At 37.9% G+C, this 16,781-nt stretch overlaps 1 protein-coding gene across 1 annotated transcript in view; it reads right to left on the bottom strand.

Annotated features, from left to right (window-relative positions):
- Cfap43 (cilia and flagella associated protein 43) overlaps positions 1 to 11,283 on the bottom strand; it is an 88,502-nt gene extending 77,219 nt beyond the window's left edge. The window contains exons 1-3 of the mRNA XM_027929930.3: positions 11,153 to 11,283; positions 9,523 to 9,776; positions 5,478 to 5,574 (exon numbers count right to left, since the gene is read on the bottom strand). Coding sequence (XP_027785731.2) covers positions 5,478 to 5,574; positions 9,523 to 9,776; positions 11,153 to 11,226 — 425 coding nt within the window. The 5' untranslated portion in view covers positions 11,227 to 11,283. The remainder of the gene's footprint in view (positions 1 to 5,477; positions 5,575 to 9,522; positions 9,777 to 11,152) is intronic.
- Positions 11,284 to 16,781: the final 5,498 nt, after the last annotated feature.

Raw genomic sequence — 16,781 nt, 5'->3', positions numbered from 1 at the left:
CCTGGACCAGCAGGCCTCCAAACTGATGTTTATGCTTTGTTGCCTGCAATATACCTTCCAAAATATGGCTGGAAGCAGTCTTCTTAAATGCAGATATGCTTATGTTGCATCCCTGCTTAAAACCTCATAAGAGCTTCCCATTGCCTTAAGGATAAAGGATGTGCCCGTTGGCATGGCTTATATGTAAGGTGAGTCCCTTTCCCAGAATGCCCAGGATAACCCAGTTTGTGTCTGTGCTCTATATTAATTATTGATAACATACCCTTTCAGTCTCAAAAGTGTCTTGTTTGCATGACCAACTATGATCACCTATTTATAAGGCTGCTCCTGAGCTGGCTGCAGACCACCCCTCCAGACTTGCCTCTTTCATGTCTAATCTCATTTCCCTTATTATGCCCTCTTAATTAGAACCTTCTGCTTGAAATCCTCTTCCTTCCCACCACTCAAGGTTGATTCCTACTCAACATTTAGGTGTTGCTTTAAGTTGAATTGTACCCCCCATTCATATGCTGCTGTCCTGATCCCAGTATCCTCAGAATGTGATCTTATTTAGAAACAGGGTCTTTACAGAGTTAATCCAGCTAAACTGAGGCCATTAGTGTAGGCCCTAATATAATGACTGGTGTCTTTATAAAAAGGGGACATTAAGAAACAGATGCACACACACACACACACACAGAGAGAGAGAGAGAGAGAGAGAGAGAGAGAATGCCATGTGAGAAGAAGAGATCTGGGTGACACCAAAGATGGCCAAAACCAGCAGAAGTTGGTGAGAGGCATGGAACAGGTTCTCTCACAGCCCTCAGAGGGAATCAACACTCTGATCTAGGAATTCTGGTCTCTCAACTTGAGACAATGGATTTCTGTTCTTTTTTGTGGTACTTTGCTATGATGAGTCTAGCAAACTAAGACAGGTATTGACCTGAACATCATCTCCCTTCCCCAGGAAGCCTTCCCTGACCACCCATTCCATCCTCAGATGAGAGGCCCCTTCTCCGTGCTCCCATGGGGAGCTATGAAAATGTTCAGACCCCTTCAGGTTTTAACCCCACTCAGCAATTCACCAGCTGTTTAAATTTAAGCTAGTGGCTCATAAAAAATTCGAACTGGAGAAAGAAAAGATTGCATTGGTTCAGTTTCTCATATTATGCCAGAAAGCATTTTACAACATAACAGGAGCATAAAACAGACTTTGTGCCTTGCTTTCACCATTATCTGACACTCCTAGGAATGGAACTTTATTGTCATAGTATCCTGATTGACAGCCCCCATGTGATAAAGGCAGGTATGATTTTATAAATTAGAGTTTAACTCTGGAACAGATATAATGCTGTGACTATATTGCCTGATAGAGTAATTCAGTTTAAAGTTGCTACAGTTATAGAGACCTCTGGAAAGTTAACCATTCTTGCATGCAACCTAGAAATTTTCTTGAGTCATTCTTTTTGCTAACTCTGGTTGGGGGTGGATAGGGGATGGTTTGGGGGAAGAGTTAGGTCATAAAGACAGAGCCTTCATGAAGGGGATTGTTACCCCACCTTCTTTTTGTTTGTACTGGGGATTGAACCCAGGGGCACTTAACACACATTCCCAACCCTTTTTCTTTTTTGAGACAGGGTCTCACCAAGTTGCTTAGGGCCTCACCAAGTTGCTGAGAATGGCTTTGAACTCTCCATCCTCCTGCCTTAGCCTCCTGAGCCACTGGGATTACAGGCCTGTGCTAGTGTGCCCAGCAATTGTTACCCTTATAAAAGAGATTACAGAAAGTTAGCTCATTCCTTCCACCATGAGAGGACACAGGGAGAAGGCACCATCTACGAATCAGGAATTAGGCTCTCACCAGACACAAAAGCTGCCAGTGTGTTGATCTCAGACTTTCCATTCTCTAAAATTGGGAGAAATAAATGTCTGTTGTTTATAAGCCATCCAACCTAAAGGGACTGTGACAGGAACAGCTTCTTTTGTCTTCCTGCTGGTTCCATTATTAGGGAAAAATATAAAACTTCTCTGCACGCTCACCAACTGTTTGAAAATTCTGTTTTAATGTCTAACCTCTCTGAAGCTTGCTTTCTTTAAAGTGAGGCCTAACCAGTGTGGATGTCCCGTGGATTTTTGTGAGGATTAAATGGGTTGATCCATTTGAAATCTCATTCTCTGATGAAACTGGTGATGAGCATAGCAGTGGATCCTCCTAATGCCCTTTGCTGATGGATCCCAGATATCCCAGACATCCCCAGCCTGTGACTATAGCATGAAGTCATTCTTTTCTTATTTTGAAATGTATTTTTTCAAATTCTCATTTTTAATTATAGAAATAATACATGAATCCACTGTTTTCTCTTTAAACATTAGAATGTAAAGGTGAAATTCTCCTTGGACATAGTTCCTTCCAGGGGTTGAATCAGGGTTCAATTGCAACATCATATATCTGTTCCCAAGTTTAATTTATAAAGTCACGCCTGCCTTTATTACATGGGGCTATCAATCAGGATACTATGATAACAAAGTTCCATTCCAAGGAGTGTCAGATAAAGGTCAAAGACTGGTCATGTTCCAATAAAATGTAATGTATTTATTTTGGTGAGCTGCTGTCACCTCCTCCCTGTTCATCTTACAGCTCCCTCTTGCCCCAGCAAAACCTCTTGGTGAAGCCTCAGGCTCTTAGTCCCCATCACAGGATTAAATCCCACTCACATATTCTATGCAACAACCTAAGGTGCCACAAGGCTGCTCCCAGAGCTTCCAGAACCTGTGGTGCCACAGCAGAAATTTAAAGAAAAGTCCATCTCCCAGCTCTGCCTACTTTCATTCATGGGGCCCTAGGGCATCTGTGCTGGTGCCTGGCCTCAAGAAGAATCTCCTCACAACAGAGTCATCTCTGGTCTCCCTTCAGCAGCTGCTCTGTCCTCCTCTGCTCTCCTCACCCCTGCCCTCTTGTTTCTCTCCTCCAACACTGACTCCTAAATAGACATTTTCTTTCTTTCTTTTTTTTTTTCAGAGTAGAAATTAGAAGTTTATTAAAGGACAGCAGAAAAGACTTCTCCCGGAGGAAGAAGGGGACCCAAGAGGTGGAATCCATGGAAGGGATGTTGTCTCCCCTTTTTATAGTTCTTTCAGTGATGGAATGTAGGTGGGATGGCCCAAGGGGTGGGACACAGGTGGGCCAAAGAAGTAATCTGGTCAGGAAGGACTTCTGAGTCAGCATCTTTCTAAATAGATATTTTCATGAATATTGAGATATGCAAAAATTAAAGGGGAACGGGAGTGTGGGGGAGAGACTGCCCTTAAGTCTCTGCCCCACCTTGTCTATCAAAATGCCTCACCCATTACAGAAGTCTCAGGCTTCCCCAAACTATGCTATAAGATGCCTAAGAAAAGAGACATTATATACCCAGCAGAAATCAGGGGATAAACATTTACTGGATTCCAGTGAGCAAATGCAGCTGCCCATAGGGGCCAGGAAACTAGTGCAAAGGAATGAAATGTCTTGAATATACACTTCTAAGTCAGGGGGTAGCAAACTCTTTCTATAAAGAACCAGAGAGTAAATATTTCCAAGTTTTGTAGTTCATATATGATTCCTATAAGAACACAACTCTGGTGTTATAGAACAAAAGCAGACATAGACAATATATAAGCAATTAAGCATGGCTATGTTCCAATAAAACTTTAATTAAAAAAACAAGAGGAGAGCTATCCTTGCCTTATGGGCAGTTTATGGCCCCCGTTGGGATTGTAGAAGCCACTGTGACCTTCTAGAAGAGTGAGCAACCACACACAATAACACATATGAGACTACTGCCTTGTGGGACCATAGGTCCAGAGTTGCCTGTGTTCAAGAGAAGCCAGATAATGTATTCTCTAAAAGTTTCCAATTTGTAAAATATTCTGTGGCCCAAACAAAACATATTCCAGGCCAGAATTAGCCTAAAGATGATGACTTCTTATTCTCTGACTTAAATAAATACCTTGATAGATATTGTGCATACTTATACTGAGTGAATTCTTGGAAAATATTTAGTAGAGGAGAAATTGAAGCTCAGCTTCTCCAAAATCACACAGCTAGCTATTTATGGGGCCAGGATTCAGGCCCAAGTCTGTTGTTTTAAATGACCTGTTCATTCCTGGTCAGTGCTATTTTTAGCATTCACAGGTTGCACGTATGAAAGGTAAGTGTAGTCTTCTGCTTTGGGAGCCATCAGAACCTATGCCCTTGTCTTCTCTCCCCACGTGCTTTCTGTCCTAAATTGTAAGATAACACATTTCTATTGGTAAAGTCACTCAATTTGCAGTACTTTATGACAAAAGCCTTAGCAAGCAAATACAAAGATAAACAAATTATGGTATCCCCGTACCACACACTAGAAAGGAACAACCTTGGATACACAGCAGCAGGGGTGAATTTCAAAGCAACTATGCTGCATGAAAGGCGGCAGACAAAATAGAATATACACTATCTAACTCTCTGTGAGATTCTAGAATAAGCAAATAATCTACAATGGTAGAAACACATCAGTAATTTCTTGGGAATGGGGTAGAGACAGGACAGAGACAGGGATAAGTGTATATATTGCAATAAGGAGGATCTCAAGCAGTGCAGGGAAATTTTGCGGGGTGATGGATACATTTATTGTCTTATGGTGACAGCTTCATAGGTGTGTATGTAATTTGATACTTAAATTGTATGCTTTATATATGAGCAGTTTGTTATATGTTAATTATATCTCAACTGTTCTGTAAAACTCTACATAAACTAAATACATATGTCTCTCTGAATCTAGATTCTTACATTTTTGTACAAGAAATGCTGGTAAGTACCAGTGTCCTCAGTCATTTCTAGAACATTTTGTACTTTCCCTTAATAAAACAAATTCCCCCCTGCATGGATTTATATCATGATAGAAGAGTGAATGCAGCTGTGAAGTTGGCCATGGGAGTTGAGCCAGCGTGGATCAAGATGTGTCTAATCCACAGGCAACTGTTATAAAGGTGGCAGGATATCATTCTACTGTCAGCAAATAATTGTTCTAATGTCTCCACAATTACTTCAAATGCAGCTGTAATGCAGAGACCATCTCAAATTCAGCATTCATTGAAAACATGCTAACAACTCAGCAATATCATATGTTAAGAAAAGGTGTATAATTATACATATTTATAAGAATATACTTATACATACATAATATATATATATATATATATATATATATATATATATATATATATTCTTTACCTGACAAAGGAAATATTGCAGCATCTTAATAAAAAGAGAAAATCAATCATTAAATTATTTTATAGTTTTTGCTCTGCCTAATTTTATGCCTAAATGTAACAATTATATTAGATCTTACAATCAGGATTTTTATTTATTCCATTTTCCTTATTTCAGATTCTAATGTATATTTCCTTTGATAAAATCCAAGAGAAGATTTAAATGTAATCCAGTGAAAGGAATTCTTCAGGATGCTGAAACTTACCAGAGGGCCAGTTCAAATTCTGGAAGAGAGGAGTAACTAGCCAAGTAGGTGCCACAGTAACTGAAGGTAAGTAAAGTGTAGTCCAGAAGAATGTTGCCTAAAATATAAAATCCATTACAAGGATTTGGTTGGCATGTTGGGATTAACTATGGTCTTATAGCTGTTTCTCTTTTCTAGTGATATTTACATCATTCTAAAGCATTTAAACAACTGGAGTAAGAGATCCCCTGGCTGACTTCTAAGACTATGAACAGAAAGCTAGGAGTAGAGTTAAGATTCATTTTTAAAAGATATTAGAATGAATTAAAACCAGCAGTCACTGTCTCTACACTTTGGTGCAGAATGGAGGATACTGCACCATAAATGTCCCAGCATGATTTGAAATAACCCAAGAGCCATGAAGTATCCCATCAATAGCAGTTATTCAAATTTTACCTTGAGGGGTAGTAATAATTCTAGCTTATCTCCATGTTCTATTTCGAGGCCATATTTAGCCCCTCAGCTTAATATTTTCCAATTCTTGGAACTTCAAAAAGCTCTGTTCTGATTTGTACATCAAGTTAAAGAAATGCAACTTTACTTTAAAAGAGCTGGGTGTGGTGGTGCACACCTATAATCCCAGCAATTTGGGAAACTGAGGCAGGAGGATCACAAGTTCAAGGCCAGCCTCAATGACTTAATGAAATTAAAGTCTCAACAATAACAGTGTTTAAAATGTGCACCCTGGGGATGCTGAGAAAGGGTAGTGTCTGTTTCTGCTTCCCAGGATTGGGGGTGTGATTTCCTTCGCTTTTTCTACTCAGGTGGGTCTACAGGTACAAGTTTTACCTGTGCTCTGGTCTGTCTTTATATTCATCACTTAGTCTATGTATTTTCAATGGCCCCGTTTCCAATTTTTTTGCCTTTCTCATTTTACCTGACCATAATATAATCCTAAAATGTAAATTTACCATTAATTGAATCTATTTAGCATAGTCTAATTAACAAAGAAAGCAATATATACTAATGAAGCATCCATGCAAAAATAAAAATTTTTCTGTGGATGAGGCCTTAATAGAATGATTGCTATACAGACAGTTGCCCCTGATAATTGAAAACTATTAATTGTATATACATTTTAAATTAAAAATATGATTTTTTGAAGAAAATACAAAAAAGGGGGAGGAGGGGAGAAAAATATATTCTCTGTGATTCTATCACCAAATTTGGAAAATTTCTTTCTGGTATTTTCCTCTATTTATTCACTTTAAAAGTACATGTTCTTTAAATGTAGCTTTTGTAGCTATAATCATGGCTTGAATACTATATATAATAAATACTCCATTTACAATGGAATTTGGGTTATACATACAGTTGAGTTCTATTGTTTTTTTTGTTCATATTATGTGAGCATTTGATCATTTTCTTAATGTTTCTATAAAAATGTAATCCTTAGTGCTTGTGATAATACCCCTTTATGGGAGGTTTTAACTTATTTAACCATATCCATATGGGCATGTGGGTTATTTTCCATCTTTAGCTATAATGACACTACTCGAAACTCCTTTGCGCAAATCTTTGACCACATTTCTGATTACTGTATTTCCTTAAACTTGAACTTTTTTTTCTTGTAGACAGCATAAATAAATATTTCCCAGAAAGACTCTATCAGCTAATACTCCCACTTTTGGCAAAAAAGAATGCCACCAATTTCACTGTACTCTGCCTAGCAATCATGATCTTTAAAAAATTGTGACCTCAATTGGCATAAAAACAGCACCTCAGTTTACACTTTTTAAAGTGAATATTGAGAATTTTTCGATGTCTTTGGTCATTTGTAATCTTTTGTCTAGGCAAGTTCCTTTTCCATCTTTCTCCAGAGATGTTTGTCTTTTTACTTACTTATAGTTTCATAAATTCTCTGAAAATATTTGATTATATTTGTTCCAAGTATTTTCCTTGGCATGTTGTCTTTTAATTTTGCAAGGTATTTTTGATGTTCAAAAAGCTTTAAATTTGTAATATGTGAATCTTTTATTTTTAATTGTGTTTGAATCATTTCTGTGTTCTACCACATTTTCTTTTCAAATGGATACATGCTTTAACGTATAGCATATATGTTAAATGAGTATATACGTTAAATGAGCATATACGTGAAATGAGTTAAATATGTTAAACGAGTATCCCATTTGATACTTTTGTTCAAATATTTTTTCTTTTTTTTTTAATTTTTTATTGTTGGCTGTTCAAAACATTACATAGTTCTTGATATATCATATTTCACACTTTGATTCAAGTGGGAAATATTTTTTCTTAACATCATTGTTGAATAATTCATGTCCTTTTTGTGTGAGAGTTTCCTTCACCATATGCTTAGCTTTTCTAAATTTTGCCCATAACTCCTTTACAGACCTGGAGGTCCCTGTACCAAAAGCACACTACTAATTATGATAGCACCAAGATGCTACAAAGACCTTTTGTCTTGCCTCCATCCTCTTTCAAATTATGCTCTTTTCTTTTTTCCCAGATTGACTTTGGATCATTTCAGTATTCCTTGTTTCTAAAATAAGATAAACCTATGAGTTATTTTCTGTAACAAATATTAGAAATAATATTTGTTTATAATAACCAAGTTTTCCAGCCAGGAATATATGTCTCTATGGAGTTAAATACTTTAGTGATTATTGTTTCTTCATCTAGTTCACTGTTATGTCTTTGGATTACTCCTAAGTATTTAAATCTTATACTTACATGGATATGTATTTTGAAACCATTTTACTGAGAATTCTTTTATTGGTCATAGCAGACTATTGCATCACCCATAAGCTGCTTTCCCATATTTATATTTTTTTCATTTTTATAGTTTGTTGAATTGGGTAGGACATCAGAATTGGCTATTACACCATTAAATAACAGTGGTAATGATAGGTATCCTTGATGATTTATTCATACTTTCATCGTGAATTCTTTTAGGGTTTCATTTTTTGGTATGTACGTTGGCCACCAGCTTGAGTTAACTTCTGATTGCTTGCAGAGGGCTATGAACAAATAAATAAGCTGGGGAATTTTTAAGGGTGAAGAGTGGTTATAGTCCACATGGACAGTTCCTAACACGTGAATGGATTATGTTTAAAAAGTTGTCTTAATCTATTGAGAACACAGATATATTTACCCACAAATAAAATGTTTTAATTTTAAATAAATGTTATTGTGCCATTTTCTGATGTCACCCAAACACTCATTCAACCTACAAGATTCCAGAACTAAGGCCAGCATGAACTTTCTGACTATGGTGTATTAAATGCAAGAATTGTTACATGGAGGATCAGGAGATGTACAGCAGCTCAGATTTGGTCAACTGTATCCATGAATAAGTCAAGAGTAGGTCAAAAAGTAGGTAACCCTGATGAACAGTGTGTGTGTGTGTGTGTGTGTGTGTGTATTTCTTCATTACCACAGCCTTAACATTATCCCAATTTAATGGGTGAGACTTGTCCTTATAAATTATACAAACATCAATTCACCTGAATTTTCAATAAATCATCAGGAAAGAAAAAAATCATTGCTCTGAAAAAGGACAGTGTTCTAGCCCAGTGCTTCTCAAAGTTTAATGTTCATATGATTCACCTGGGAAGTCTTGTTAAAAATGCAGGTTCTGGGGGGCTGAGGTTGTGGCTCAGTGGCAGAGCGCCTGCCTTGTGTGTGCAAGGCCCTGAGTTCGATCCTCAGCACCACATAGACATAAATAAATAAAATAAAGGCATTGTGTCCATCTACAGCTAAAAAAATTTTTTAAAAATGCAGGTTCTGATTTGGTAGGTCTGGGTGGGAACCAGTTTCTGCAATTTTAAAATGATTCCTAGGTAGCACCAATATTGATGGCAATCAGACCACATTTTGAATAGCAGGGTTTCAGCCCACTTAAAAATTTAGTGCTCAGTTTGATTTCTATTTAAAACAAAAACCTTTAAAATACAAACTACCTTCATTTATGAGAACTATATTTGGTCTTATATTATAACAAAAATTCTTTAGTTATGGACAGAGGACGCTTCCCCCTGGATACCTTTTAATTTGGTCCTTCTGGTCAATCCAGGAAAGTTGTATATGTAGATGTTGGGTTTTAGCTTCCGGTCAGAAAAAGCCACAACTTCATAAGGAATGTTAGTTGCCACGACGCCCACAATTCCATTAATACACTGGAGTACAGTCTTTGTCTTGGTTTCAATATTAATAAATATTACATAATTCCCACTAGGGTAGCAAATGGTGTCTTCGGTAACAAAATGAACATTCTGCTTAGGGAATCCTTGCACCCATCTTTGGGAAGAGATATGTCACCATCAATATAATACATTTCAAATAATTTTCTTCTCTTTAACAAAGTGAACAAAAACTCATCAAAATGTTTGAAACACATCTATTTTTACTGCCTTCCTAGCCAAAATAACCTGCAAGATTAAAAAAGAAATTCATACATCTTCTAGCTTTGAGAACAGTTCTCAAGAGCTGTTTATTGATAATTTTTTCAGTAAAAAAAAAAAAAACAAACAACCCTCTCTGAATGAGCCTAAGAAAGCCTCAGAAGGATTTCTGGGGTTTTCTATACTTGGAAGAAAAAAGGTGAAAACAACACAGAGGAAAAAGAACTTGATTCTAATAGAAAACAAGGTGCATCCTGGGCCCTTCTTTTATAATCAGTAATTTCTAAAACTTAAAAAAAAAAAAAAAAACTTGGGGTAGTGCAACATTCTTTGTGGTTGTAAGATAAATAGGAAAATTTCTTCTTTACATAGATAAAGAATATGCAGCCATAATTTAGGCCTAAAAATACAGATAAATGAAGAAAACAAAGAGTGTAGTCGATGTAAATGATAGGTTAGAATATAAAAGGAATGTACTTTTAAGTGAGGAGTGCGTGGTTAGGTATATGCTGGAAGGAAGGAGAGTCTGAGATAAGAGAGATTCTATTTTTATTTAAATATTTAAGATAAGCTTTAAGACGCAGAGAAGGCAAGTGAAGGGCACTGGTTTGTTGAGTGACCTCAAGGAATGTGAAGAGACAGCAGGGTGGACAGAGGATGCTGTATTGAATAGACCCCGGGTACCAATGTAGGTGAGGAGATAAATACCACCTGCATCTGTGTGACGCTTTATGCTTTTCAGGGCTAGCTACGAATGCACATCAATCCAGTTAGTGGATGAGAGAAAACAGGATTTGACGTCCTAATTTTGTTTTTGGTGGTGGTGGTGGGGTAATGTCGACAAATATTGCAAGAACGGAATGGGGGCTATCCCTGGGATGGGGGGTGGGGCAGGTGATATGTATGAAAGGCCAGGGGAACCAGGTCACTGCAGGCAACACTTAGCCAAAGAAAGGAAGTAGAAATGAAAGGTTGTGCAGAGGAATAAAAGGCAAGCGCGCAAGGGTCAGAATGGCAGAAAAATGGAAGGGGTAGGGGGAGGCGGGAAACCGGTAGGGGCCTGGAGTCCCTTCTTGAATAAGGGGGAGGAAGAGCGGTCATAAAAGGTCACACAGGACTGAGTCTGTGAGGAGGGTTGCGGGTGGCGGAGAAGAAGGCGAAGTTGCGGGGAGGACGGGTCTACGGAAGGCGATGAAGCGGAGGGTAGGGAAGACACGCAGGTCAGGAGTTTCCGCAAGACTTAATTTCGGCCGGGGGCTGTGGACGCCGCACCTCACCGACAGCGTCGCGCCGCTGGGGGAAGAGACAGCGTAGGGACTTTCTTCTCCTTCCCTGTTTTGTGCCATGAGCCTCGGCGGGGCGGCGGGCAGCAAGCGCCGGACCGAGTTGGGGTCTGTAACGGTTACTCGGCTGTTGGGGCTTCGAGGCTCGAGAAACCTCCACTGTTTACAGCCGTATCCAGGAGACTGTAACCCTGCGCCCATTGGCTCCGCCCTTTGCACGGGTCTTGCGGAGTCAAGCGGATTGGTGGAAGTGCTTCCGCGTTTCTGCCAATGGGCGAGCGCGAGCGAAGCGAAGGGCGGGCCCCTGGGGACGGGTGCTGAAGTGGTACCACCCTAAGCAAATAATTACAATATGAATAAATCTCGAACAGCTATTATTTTGAGTGCTGACCATGCCAAACTTTGTTTCGAGCGCCATACAGACAATATCTCATTGACTCTTCATATGCCCCATCAGCCCGTATTACCCACAAGGAAACTGAGAACTTACCCAAGGCTAAAAGCTGGTGGGACTTAAATTCAGGGCTAGACTAAATCCAGAATGTCCAATCCTCAGTTGCTGAAAAACACTTTCAAATGTGCTTTCTGCTACCTCAAGGAAGAAGACAGCTTCAGGAAGTAAGCTGATGAATCGGCCAGCAGCTTGTCATTGCTTCTCTTCTTTCCCCACTCCCTCTCTCATCCTCTCCTTTCTTCTCCTTTTTCCTTGACCCTCCTTCTTTTCTTTATTCTTTCTCTTCTTTCCGTCTTGCCATTACCAACTTAAACAAAAAGCAAAGAGAGAAATTCTCCAAAGAAAGTGAAATGTATTTGAGAATAGGTGAGAATGGCAATGACAATACACGGATCATAATAAACTATAGGCATATTCCAAGAGATTGAGGCAAGGAGAAATCTTAAAGATAAAAATAAGGAGGATTACATCAGACATTTTGAAACAATAATCCTTTACTCCTGTTATTAATATCAAGAGCAGTGTTGGTCTGAGGTTGAACAGACTGTTGATGAGCAGATGTCCTAGTACATTTTGCATAAGGTGGTGGCCTCTTGCAAAGTTGGTTTGGTAAAGTCTTTTGTGCTAGTTATTATCAGGCAATCCTGTGAATGAGAATGCTGTCTTCATCACCCCCAGACTCCCCTCCCTTTTTTTTGAGAAGGTCAATACTAGTGGTTCTATTTTGATTTTGACAAATTTCACATTTCTTTTACATCACCTTCTCTCCTTCATTTACAGAGCATCACCCATGCATTCTTGCATTGTGCTAGTTACTTAGGAAAAAAAAAACAGATAAAATTCTTTCCTTAATGGTGGGGTCCATGGAGGGATAGGCATCATTTCATTACACATTTGTAGAGTTAGAAATTGATACAGGAAGAAAAGGAATGTGATCTTATGAGTACTTATATAGGCATCCTCTGCTAGTGACATTGTCTCTTGGGCAAACTTGAGCCAGCCTTTTGAGTCTTCTCCTAGACTCATCCTTGTACTTTCTTGTATAATGCTGTGCCTGCCACCTTATGTTCTTCTAAAGCATATACTGATTTAGACCTACTGTACATATAGTGAAAGCAAGTCTCAGAAAAGTTAAACTTTTTACCCCAAAGCTTACAACTTTCAAGTGGATTTTAACCAAGGCAGTGTTAACTGTCTTCAAGAATTGTTTCCAGGAGATGTGTAAACTTGTAAATTTTAATTAGGCCTTTAATTTGAATTGAGCATTTTTCAGAAAAGGAGGAAGAACAGAAAATCTTTCATGACTTGTAGAAGTTTTAGAACAAATAATATGGGAAGAAGTTACATTTATATGGAGATATTGAGTCACTTAGGAAGAATGACTTAGTGTTATTGTTTTGTGCATTTAATCTAATAGATTCAGAGTACATTTTAGAATATTTTTATAGTTTCTGTGGAGCATAATCTTATCATGAAATTTCTTTTCTGAGGTTTCTTACCTTTTCTTGAGGCTGCACTTGGTTGAAACATGGAAAGCAAACAATATTTTAAACATATGATTCTAGTGCTTTAATGGAAGGGACCAAGAAAGTTCACAAGAGAGGCTTGTAGCAACAGGCCCACTCCTAATTCCAAGGAAAGAATATAAATGGAGTTTGGGGCAATGGTGTACATCTGTAATCCTAAAGATTTAGGAGGCTCAGGCAGGAGTACAGCAAGTTCAAGGACAGTTAGGTCAACTTAATGAGACCCTGTCTTTAAATAAGAAAAAGGACTGGGGGCATAGCTCACTGGTAAATCACCCTTGGGTTCTATTCCTAGTACCACCAAGAAAAAGTAATAATAATAATATAAATGGAGACCTAAAAACCATTTGCTCAACTGTTTTAAATTGGTTCTTAATAACCCCAGGCACGGTGGTGCATGCCTGTTATCCCAGTGGCTGGGGAGGCTAAGGCAGGAGGGTCAAGAATTCAAAGCCAGTCTCAGCAAAAACAAGGCACTAAGCAACTCAGTGAGACCCTGTCTCTAAATAAAAGACAATAGGTCTGAATATGTGACTCAGTGACCAAGTGCTCCTGAGTCCAACCCCCCAAAAACTGTTTCTTAAAATTTAAAAATCAAATGTATGATATGTCAAGGTCATTGTACTGTCATGTGTAACTAATTAAAACAAATTAAAAAAATACAAAAAAATTTAAAAATCAAACACCAATTATAAGTATAGAAAATAAAGAATCCAAGTCAAAATGGCTTAAAGCTAAAAATTTTATTTAATTTATATCTTGTTAAATATTTTATATAAACAAAAACGTTTATAATTCAAATTTTATGTGTTCATTTAATTATCAAAGGAAAGAATTAATATCAATCTTTATACATGTTATATTTAGACATGCATGCATTTATAAATGTGGAAATAATGGAATTTGTTCTATAATTTCACACTAATCCATGAGAACCCCTGGAATCACAAAACCAGAACCACAGAGAGGCAAAAAATTGGTCATTTTGATCCTGACGGGAAACGATACCTAGTTTATCAGGAATGAACACTGAATGAATGATTCATGCTCTCTGAAAAGAAGGAATGACAAATGCTTGAATCTATCTTTTCTGTTATCCAAACACTTTTGCCATTTAGACTCTCCCATACTCCTTAAGTAGATGTTGGCAGGGGCTCAACACACAAAATCTCACAGCATTCATGCAAGGAAATCTTGTCTCATGGACATAAAGCAAATATGAAGTCACAGCAGAAGACCTTTACAGTTATGGTGATGCTGGAGTAGTGCTGAGTGCCGGATCCCACACCGCAAAGGCATGGGCACTCTAAAGTATGGCCCCCTGCCCTGGATACATGTTACAGGTTCTATGAATGGTACTACGCCAATAAAGTTCGACAAAATAGTATCTAGTGAAAGATAAAATAAGAAAAAACAATGGAACTTATAAGAGTAACAAAATACAGTTAAAAACAGACAGAAGTTACCCCTGGTGGCAGTTGTAGAGGGAACAGAGATGGGTGGGGTAGAATGATTTCTGAGATGTCAGTGTTCTGCAAAATTGGATCCCAGCCAATTTTGCAGAACACTGACATCCATGGACTCTAACATGGACTTAATTTAAATTAATCCAAGGATCATTAGGGAATAAAAACATAAGTCAGTTTGCACTGTGGCATACTTAATACTTAAAATAGTACTTTGGCAGAGCATCAAGTACCAAGCTATTAGTCAGTCTTTCCATCACTGTGTCAAATACCTGAGAAAAAACAACTCAAAGAACGGAAGATTTATTTTGGTTCACAATTTCAGAGGTCTCAGTCTGTGGTCAGCCAACTCCATTGCTCTAGGTGAGGTGGAACATCATAAAGAAGAGCGTGGTAGAAGTGTCTGATTTTGCATGAAAGTTTTGGCTATATTCTTGGATTTCTGGAATTCTTTGTAAAGTTTTAGAATAATATTGTTAAATTGTTGTTAAATTTAAATTTTTAGAATAATCTTGTTAAATTGTTAAATTCAATACTAACACTTTTTGAGTTAAAAGAAGAAAAAGAAGGAGGAGGAGGAGGAGGAGAAGGAGAAGGAGAAGAAAGAGAAGAAGAAGAAATATGCTCAGTTTCTAGAAGCCAGGAAGCAGAAAAAACAAGGAAAGGACAGGGTATAGGAAATACCCTTCTAGGATGTGTTCCCAAGAGACTTAGTTCCTCTAATAGATTCCACCTCCTACGGTTTCCATCACTTTCCTAATAATCCATTCTAAAAAATTATTATTATTATTATTATTATTATTATTATTATTATTATTATTATTATTATTATTTTGTATCAGGGATTGAACTCAGGGGTGCCTTACCACTGAGGCACATCCCCAGCCCATTTTGATTTTGAGACAGGCTCTCGCTAAGTTACTTACAACCTCACTAAATTGCTGAGGCTGGCTTTGAACTTGGGATTTCCCACCTCAGATTTTTGGGTGCCACCATGCCTGGTCCATTCAAATTATTAATCCATCAAATGGATTAATATGTTGATGAGGTTAGAGCCCTTGTGTTGGAATCATTTCCTGCCCCACATTTAAACCTTGCCGCACTGGGGACCAAGCCTTCAACTCATGAGTCTTTGGGAGACATTTCATATTTAAACTCTAAACAAGCATTTGAAGGTCCTGGTTCACTATCATTCCTCATCCCACATTGAATGATTTCATAAAGACTTGAAATGTCTTCAAGAGCTCAGGTTTCCTCTGTTTTAACATCTCATAAAAGACAAAGCTCAACGGTTATACAGTTCATCAGTATATTTTATTTTATACCTTTTCTTCTGATTTCCCATCAGTTTCCTTGGTCTTTCTAGGGACTTTTCCTATTGCTTATGTTCCTTTGTATAAGAGACAAAAAAACCATTTCCCAAAATATTACATGCTAGTGGCTTTTTCATGGATAGGAAACTGGCATGGTATGAAGAACCAGGTGTTGGGATATAGTCTATAATAAAAACTTGAGTCAACAAGAAGAATATGTGACTAAAGTGTTGAACATATCTGAGTTCAGATTAGACTCTCAGAGGTTATGAAATTTAGAGGAAAAAGCCTTCAGCCTAAAATTTCATGGTTCTTAATCTGACTCTTGGTAGGTATGCAGTAACTGGGAAGGTCACTTAGCTTCATCATCTGTAAAGCAAATTAGATAATATTTTCCTGGTTATGCTCCCAGGAGTGTTGTGAAGATCAAATGAAATACTGCACATAGAAAGGACTTTTATATAAAACAGGCTATACAGATATTTGACCCTGTTACATAGTTGCAAGTCATTTCTCTTCCCTGTGGGGCCTGGGAAGGAAGGTGATTTACATGCAGGCTGAACTGCCTGGTCCAGACTGGATACATAGTAACGGGCTGTGCTAAATTTTTAAATGAGTGTACAGGATACTACAGGCAGATTAATTCTAAAGTTACAAAACACCCTTACAGTGTTAACTGGTGTGACCTATTTCATGTACAAACAGAGAAGTGAAAAATTCTGCTCCATTTGTGTACAATGAATCGAAGAGCTTTCTACTGTCATGTATAACTGATTACAACTAATAAAAAAAGGTGCTCCTAAAATTTTTATTTCCTTAAATAGAGTAAAGCAAGGCTCATGTTTTAAATTTAGTTTTA

This window comes from Marmota flaviventris, chromosome 4 (genome assembly GCF_047511675.1).
Source record: "Marmota flaviventris isolate mMarFla1 chromosome 4, mMarFla1.hap1, whole genome shotgun sequence".
Taxonomy (NCBI): domain Eukaryota; kingdom Metazoa; phylum Chordata; class Mammalia; order Rodentia; family Sciuridae; genus Marmota; species Marmota flaviventris.
Note: the sequence above shows the minus strand (reverse complement) of the source record. Positions and strands in the feature narration are given on the sequence as shown.